Consider the following 9,039-nt stretch of genomic DNA (forward strand, 5'->3'; position numbering starts at 1 on the left):
AGGAAAAAAGGGAAAGAACAGACTAGTCCTGCTAAATGGTGATCCAACCTAGTTTCCACTGAAGCCACTGAGAATTGCAGGTACTTACTTTCAGAGGAAAAAACTCAAACAAGCAAAAACCAACCCACACACCACACAAAACCAAAACCCAAACTTCCTTTTGTTGCCAAAAATGCAGCATCATATACCCAATCTTTTAATACATATTAAAAACCATGGCCACAGTTAAGCATTATCCTTCCCTCTCACACTCAGTATTTAAGAGGAAGGGTATTTTCTTCTCCTAATACTTGAGATAAAACCATTCTATTCTTTAAACATTTCTTTTTCTTTTTTAAAATCAGCAGCCAACAGATAAGAAGTGTTTCTGTGAGTTGTGCTCTAAAGTCTTCAAGATGCTTCTTGGCCCCATACGGATCTAGAATTTTAATGTTTAAAGGGACTGACTTCCCTGTAATCCAAACAAGGCAAGTACTCAACATTATCCTGCAAACCACTGAAATAACTAGGAGCCAAACGGTCAGCCTCTACGATCTACACTTGCCTCTGTGACGGTTTAAAGTATCATTCTACATCAGCATGGAAATTCAGGCCAGGAAAGATAAGATGAAGGAAAAGAGGAGTCTGTAGCATGCCTATACTTAAGTTGCCCTGCACTTGCTATTATAAAATATATTTCGCCTTTTGCTAGCCTTCTCCCTGCCCTTCTCTGACCCCACAACCTTCAACAGTTCTCCTATTTGCAGCAAACCTTTGAAAACTGCAAAGAATGAAATCCTCCTGCCTAAAGCACCTTTTCTTGATCCCACAAAATACGGTTCAGGTTTAAAAAGAAGAGAAACTGTTACAACACTCCCTACTTAATCTTGCTGGGTTTCTTTTTCCAGAAATTTGGGGGCAAAATCCCCAAAGCCACCAAGTTTTGTGCTGCTCCATATGATATGATGCAAACTGCTTATACTCATCTGCATATTCTCCTTTGATCAACAATGGAGACTTACCTCAAAACACTATTTTCAACAAAAACAGCAGTAAGATCCAGAACTGTAGAGAAGCTAGTAGCTGGGTCTGAGGCAAAGCAGATGCATGCAGAGCTAGCAATATACAGGTAAATATTCAGGAGGTTGGCTTTCTAACGGTTAGGAATATTCCAGGTGTACAGAGAACTCCTCAGGAGTAATTTCTGATACTAAAGGACCTTATAAGAGATGGCTTGCAGGAGCTCATGACTACCTGCACTTACCAGAGCAGCTCCTAGCAGAAGACAACTGTGATGATCAAATGCCTGCTGCCTTCTTATGAGTTCAGTCTGGCTCCAAGTTTGAACTAAGCTACAGGAATAAATGCACATCACATAAGTAAATGAGAATTTGCCTGCAATACTTTGCACAATACATCCTAGAACAGATATTTTTATTTTTTTTTAATAGCTATGAGGAATATTGGAGGTTCAAAGACATACCCTATGGCTGACCTGTACATCCAAAATGCTTTCCTCCTCCTCCTCCTCTGGTTGACATCATAAGGATAATATTATGTTTAAGTACAAGGAGCTAGTACTTTCTACTACCAAATTTCATCTCACTTTTTTACTGTAGTCAATGAGGTTATTTAATTCTTATCACAGGACTACCTAGCCCTCCTCAGTATAAGCAATACCTCTGCACTTTGTGACCATCATGAATTTCATACACAGACATAATTCCTTCTCTTCAATTACTAGAAAATAGCAGTAAACCCTACTGGTTCTGCTAGTAAAGCTGCGTGTCCTGCACACTCTGCTTTCAGTTTATTCATCATCAGCCTCCCTTTATCCTGCCTCATACACACCACAATTCTTATATTAATCTCTGTCACTTCTACCTCAAGTAGTAATTTCCAAGGGGGCAAAATGTCAAATTCTTCACTTGATCCAGACAAATTAGGTCCAGTGTATTTCCCTTTTCTAAGAAAATCAGTTATATTATCAAAAAGACATATTAGTCTGACACAATCCATCTCTGACAGAACTATAAGACACTGTATGCTGTTTTCCATTAGCCTCCATCTCCTTAACAGAGTTTTCTCCACACCATCACCAAGCAAAACATTAGAAGTCAAATCAAGAGGTTGGTAAAAACACCCAGATGACTTTTTCTACCCCTTTCTGAGCCTAGATGCAAAAGGTAAAACCAAACTGCTACTCCAGCACTGCAATACACTGGGCTGGGAACTGCTTTAATTGCCACTTCCACACAGAGTATAATGAAACTCTTAGTTGTTTAAAAAAGAACTCAGGTCTACTGCCATCATGCAGAATTAACACAAATGAAAATTAAACAACTTTTATTGTCATTCCTTTACATAAGTCTTCTGTTTCTACGTATTAAATTTCAACAGATAGGTATGCGTTAACAGCAGTAATCAGATTTTTTCCTTTGACCAACTTCAAATATAGAAACCAGCTTTTTGTCATGTTTCCTCCGAATCAGATGAAAAAAATTTATTATTTGTTTTCTAGAGGAAGTAGAAGCTTTTTAAATTCTACCAAAAAATCCTCAACCTAATCTATGAGCATTATTATTAAGCTCACCCACCCAGTTCCTCTCACCACAAGTGTGTTTATTGGACTGAACCTTACATCGGCATATAGTTAGAAAAAACAGTTCCTCAACAAACAGTTTGTGACCTAATAAATAATGAATGTACTCTAATAGGACTAATTCTGAAATCAACTGTTTGCCAGTCTCCTTAGAAACTGAATAGTACTTCAGTCTTCCAACTGTTTCTTGTTTATTCTTTATTAACTGAATCTCAGTCCTGCTATTCCACCTACCTCTATTCCTTAACTCCGGAACAGGGCCTTAGAGCAGACCAAGACTTTAACCAGAAACTGCATTATCTGCCGTTTCAGAGATACTATTGATATGTTAAGAGTGCATCTCTAACAAACAGAAGCATAGCATGGAAATGCATGAGTTGGCTCCTCACCAAGGAGTTTAAATAGGTCTACACAAAGCTTTGATACCCTAATTGAACTAATCTAACTCAGAACGGTTATCTGTAACAGACCTTCCTAAGCCTCATACAAGTGATTTTTTTCTGCAGCTAAGTAAAGTGTGGGTACATATATTTGAAAAAAATACGTTTTGGTTTTTTGTGGTTTTGGTTTTTTTTTTAAAAAAAATATATCTATAAAAAGCATGTGGGGGAAAACTCCTAAGCAGGGTTACATAAATACTCTACTCTCAAAATCACCAATTTTGTTTTCTCATATGATATCCCCCCAAAAAGTTTTAATCATTATATAATAGAATCAGAAAATATTCACTCAGAGACAATATCAGAACTGCATTTGGTGTCTGCCTAGGATTTTTCAGTTCCAACCAGGAAACCGAAAAAATGATCACTGCTGCAGTTTTGAGATGAACTTTCTACAGCACCAACCTCTCTTCTTTTAGAGCTGCTGTTCACAGTCCTCCTCCTGTTCCTGCTACTCTGGGACTAAGTTACTATGTCTTTTCCTTCATTGAGCAACTGTAGAAGAGATAAGGAAGGGACGTTTTAACAAGGACAGAAACCACCAGCAGATTCCCCAGGTGCTCGAACTCGATTTGGAAAGATTACACAGGAAAATGACAAAGTATGCTGATGGCACACATTCATTTAGAATAATCAGATCTGAAGCTTGCAAAAAGCTCTAGAAGGATTTCAGGACACTTAGCAAATAGGCAATGCCACCAAGAGTGAAACTCTAATCGCTACCAACAAGGTAGAAGATGAGTAACAATTACCACTCAGGAAAGACGTTTTGGAGTCACCGAGTATGACTCCTGAATAACATCAGCTCAGTGTTGGACAGCATATTAAGAAACACAAAATAGAAGTCATGGAAGTATTAACTAAGAAGACAAGTCATTAGTATAGTAAATGGTATTAATCCAAAGAGTTGTCACCACAGATGGACACATTAGAACAAAAAAAAAAAGTATGATGAGGATGTTGAGAATCATACAACAGTTTCAATACGAAAAGCTAAAAATAACTCAGGATCCTACAGGTTAGGAAAAAGAAACACTTGACAATATCAAAAAGATGAAGAATCCCAAAAGAGATCAATAAGGACTTTTTACGCACCATTTCTCAATTCCTCACAAAAGAAATATAGAGCAAAGTTGCTAGATCCATTATAAAACAAACCAGAAAAAAGTGGTTTTCACACGGCTCAGAAAAAACGTAGAACCAAAAAACCATTGCCCTTGCATGTTGTGGGTGCCAAAAAGGAACCCGGCTTTAACACTGGACAGGCTACCGGCAGCTACTGGAACACAATCACCTAGAAGCAGTCTCCTGTTCAGAAATGTTTTGAAGAGCCGAGTAGTAGAAAAACGGAGAAAATGCTTAATAACTGTACTGCTGCCCATTCTCTAAGCTACCTCTGTTGACCACTACTAGGTAAAAGGCTGGATATTTCTGACACAGCTTCAGTCAGTACAACCACTTCAAAACATGTTTTATGAAATAGGGAGAAGAGGAAAAAGGAAAAATTAAGGATTCTGTATTATTCAAATTGCCACAGCAGAAACTTTGAAGTAACAACGTCCACAGACTACGATACCACTTTGCTTAGGCTGCTGAGGCATCTATAATCAGACGTCTACTACAGTGACTTTGATAAAATACCTTACAATTCTCAAGGAGGGTATGGACAGACGGTCCTGCCTTATCTGCTCCTGACAACTCCTTCGCACACGACATGTTTTGACACAGACCATCTCTGAGCAGTCCTAGGACATACCCATGGGTGTTTACCACTGATAGCATTTTCATGTCTTTGGTGAGGGATGATGGTTGCCTACACAGTAAGAAAACAGCACTGAAACAGAACAGGAAAAGGCTAGTTTGAATAGTCCCAAGTCTTCAAAGTCCTGGAAAGGTCAGTCTTATCTACCTCTTTCTAAAGGTTTTCATATCTGTATAAAAATTTTACACTGTGTTAATGATTCCCAATCCAGTGGAAATATCAGCCTATCATGGTGATCAACTAACAGAGACTGTGCAATGCAGAGATTAAAAAAAAAAAAGGCTCATGTAGCTGGATCTTATTTCACCTACCTGTCACCCACATCCACAACTCCAGGAATATATTAAAATAAGTACAGTATTATTAATATACACTGAGTAAGCAAGCAGATGCAAAAGCACAGGTATCACTAGAAGGACAGTGTGTCTAATTTACATCGCTCAGGGAAGCAGAGATTAACAGAGTGGTTTTTAAAATACCTCCCTTGAACTATGATCCTGAAGCCTCCAGAAACATCTAGCAGTTAGCTGCAAAAACATCACTTCCAGTGCTCAGACAGCTGTTACAGCTGAAATCTATGATATTTCTTAGAACCGTGATTAAGTGTGCAGTTCCTGCTAGTCTCCATGGAGACTGATGTTGGCTCAGCAAAAAGTCACCAAGTGTTTTATAATAATTCCTGTTCGTTTTGAAATTTCCAAGCACTTAACTTGTTTTTGCCTATCAGATGTTATTTCCCCAACGAAAATCGCAGCAGTAAAAGCAACCGAAAGCACTAGCAAAACTACAAAAATATTTTTACAGCTCTTTTCACATGCAGCCGAAAATTAAACACCAAAACATACATTTAAAAAAACAAAAAAAAAAGGAATCTCCAAAACTAGAAATCAACCAGTCAGTTCTACAATCTTCACATTACATGTATTTGTGCACCGAGTACACTATATTTAGCTGCAAAAGAATCCTTTTGGGGATAATACAATACTGTACTCCGTATTTTGGCTTACATAATTAACTCTTGCCCTTTTTATCTAAAGGCTATTCCTTTTGGGAAGTACCTTATCTGACACGTTCTTAATTGTCTCGTACCATGATAATAACTACAACAGTCTTTAAGCAAGAGTGCATCTTCAAAGAACCTCCCTCCTCTGTCCAGTTTTGTTTTTCCTTTAAGGAAACATAAGCTATTTCACTACAGCAGACAACAGCAAATTCTACCTTGCACAAAAATTAACTTGAAGAATTTGGGCTTCCCAAATACATAGGTGAACAGCAGCTTGCAACATGTGCAATTATAAAGCTCTTTTAAAAGGTTCTCCATAAATACGCTAAGTTTAGTGGTAAAAATACTGCAACGTTTACACAGTATCCACAGATAAACAGGCAAATACAGTCTACAGTCTCAATTTAGCACTGTACTTTTTTAAACCTTAAACCTGGCCATAAGCTTATTTTGGCACAAAAGAGTTTTTTATACATGTATACATTTTACCAGAAATCCTTAGATAGAGTTTACCTAGAGTAATTTGTACTTGTGTATCAGTAAAGATTCCCAAATAATTTCACCCATGAATAGACTTCAAAAGCTCTTTGAGATTACCCCCTGTAAAAAGCAATAAAAAAAATTGTCATACAAGGTTGGTTTGCTTTTTTCAAAGAACAGCTGGGGTTGGCAGGAACCTCTGGAAGTCACCTTGTCCATCCCTCCTGCTCAAGCAGGGCCATCTAGAGCAGGCTGCCAAGGACCACACCCAGACACCTTTTTAATATATCCAAGGACAGACACTCTACAACCTCTCAGGGCAATCTGTTCCAGTTCTCGGTCACCCTCACAGTAAAAATGTGTTCCCTGATGATCAGGCAGAACCTCCTGTGTTTCATTTTGTGCTCACTGCCTCTTGCACAGTCACTGGACGCTACTGAAAAGAGCGTGGTTCCACCTTTTTTAGCCATTCTTTCAGGTATTTGTACACACTGATGAGATTCTCCCCGAGTCATCACTCCTCTAAGCTAAATGGTTGAAGTGCTCTCAGCTTTTCCTCGTAAAAGGTGTTCCAGTACCTCCACCATCTTTGCAGCCCTTTGCCAGACTCTCTCCAGTAGTTCCACGCGCTCTTTTACTGGGTAGCCCTGAACTGGACACAGGATTCCCGATGTGGTCTTATCTGTGCTTACCAATTTCAGATGCCTTCTCATACTAGTACATTTCATTTTTTTGTCCTGAACTTATCACTTAAAGTACAGCTATCTGTGCTTCAGTTTATACTGAATATTGCTGCCTACCTTCACATCAAGAATTATGATCATGTCACTCTCAACGGCTAGCAACTTCATAAACATTATGGATATTCAGTACTATTTTGCAGTATTCTATTTTTCAAGGCATTTACAAACTTAAGCTATACCACTACGGAGCCTAAATTTTTTCTTTCTTGACACATATGGAGGAAGAAACTACAATGATTTGCTATTTTAAATAATCCTTTCCATAAACAGTAAACTTACACACCAGTTTCTTAAGCACAGTAGTAGGCAGCACTGCTGGCCTTCTGGAGCATCTTTGTCTTCATGGAAAATAAACACAGTTTGTTCCATAAGCACTTAGGATGAATTGAGAATGGTGGCCACACTGGTCAAGAGAACATTTATTTCATGAAATAAAGCCTTTTTTCCTGTTTCTTATATCACTCCACCAAGAATGTATTTTCCTTTGAAGAAAAATTGTGTTACACACCAAGCAAATTGTATACATCTATTTCAATACAACCAGAATTTTAATATAAAATGATCAGGATTTTGCATTGTAACTCTAAAATGTTCTAAACTATAAGCAGTGAGTAATTTAAAACAAAACCAAATGCTTTCGGTTTTGAACAATATGTAGCACCAAAGCTGACAGAATAGAAGAATTTATTGGCATTTTACCAACGTTTTTGAGGCAGTTGAGGGAAAGATACTCCAAATCAGTTAAACTGTTTTCTTATTACTTAGGTTCTTGACCCCACTGGAAATAAGAAGCCAAGTCAGGAAAGGAAAAAAAAAAAAAAAAAAAACACACACAAAAAAACCACACACCAAAAAAACCAACACAAAACCAAAACTTAAAAAGTTTAAAGAATTCTGGTTGTCACTTGATTACTTCTTTGTCATAGGAATGATGTTTTTTTCCTTGGCAAGACAAAAAAGTGAAGATTACCTCCTGAAAAAAAAAAGTTTACTGAAATAAATGCTCTAGTTCAAGGCACTAAATCCACCGGTTTCCACACTTCGTATATAAAAAAAAAATCTGTCTACACACATTTTTATTATTTCTTCCCTATATATGACATTAATTCATAAATACTAAGATACTAAACAGTAATAATTCAAATTTAATTTGTGAACAAAAACCTATCTGTGATGCAGTGGAAACTTAAGCACTAGGTTTAAAATAATGCCACTAAACTAACCCAAAACAAAAATAAAATTCATCTCCCTAACAAGGTAGCTACAAGAAAGTATCACCTTACTGGCCTGGAATTGACAGGGATAATACAGCAAGTTAAAAAGCACCTGTGAGTATATCAGGAGGACAGCTTACCTAAATTGTGTCGCTTTGTCTTTGCGTGCTCGTGAATATGTTTCTTTGTAAAACAGCCAAAGAAGACACAGTAGAGGCAAGAGTGGAGTCTGTTCAGGTGGGCACCACACATATGACAAATGCACGACTTTGCCTGGAATAGCGAAACAGACACAGAATATGAGTGACAGAAACGTATCGCCAAGTCCAGCTAAACGGACACAGATCTAACTGCTAGCTTGCCCTTTTATTCCATGCCTTTTGAATGCTGCAGACCAGCAGGGGAAACAGTTCTGCCCTCAGGAGACAAAACCACCAACTAGACATACTAACGGAGAAAACTCTTCTATTTGACCCGTACATTTCCAAGTCTTGATAGGGAGCAGGTCTCATCTAAGAGCAGATGACAGTCCATCCATTTACAACTCTCAGCCTGTAGTTTAATGAACACTGCACGCAGGGCTAAACAGGCACTTAAAATACACAAACAATTCTACCGTTCCCTCACTCCACCTGGACATTTCTGTTCCCATATCAACCACGTACCAGCAGAATGACCTGCATAGCCATGTGCAAACCAGGAGAAAGATGTGTGGGAAATGAACCTGCCACTCCCCCCTCTCAAGATTAACCTGTGTCAGTTCCTCCATCCAGGTCGCTATGAGCCATGCAAACATTAATCGCCGGTGCAAAACCT

At 38.2% G+C, this 9,039-nt stretch overlaps 1 protein-coding gene across 2 annotated transcripts in view; it reads right to left on the reverse strand.

The window, feature by feature from the left end:
* Positions 1–8,494, reverse strand: part of LOC104169387 (ubiquitin carboxyl-terminal hydrolase 22) — a 71,648-nt gene extending 63,154 nt beyond the window's left edge. Inside the window, exon 1 of one of the 2 annotated variants that reach the window (XM_009710291.1) lies at positions 8,364–8,494. In XM_009710291.1, coding sequence (XP_009708593.1) covers positions 8,364–8,475 — 112 coding nt within the window. In that variant the 5' untranslated portion in view covers positions 8,476–8,494. The remainder of the gene's footprint in view (positions 1–8,363) is intronic. The other variant, XM_009710292.1, reaches the window with a different exon arrangement.
* Positions 8,495–9,039: the final 545 nt, after the last annotated feature.

This window comes from Cariama cristata, unplaced genomic scaffold (assembly GCF_000690535.1).
Source record: "Cariama cristata isolate BGI_N322 unplaced genomic scaffold, ASM69053v1 scaffold11431, whole genome shotgun sequence".
NCBI lineage: Eukaryota > Metazoa > Chordata > Aves > Cariamiformes > Cariamidae > Cariama > Cariama cristata.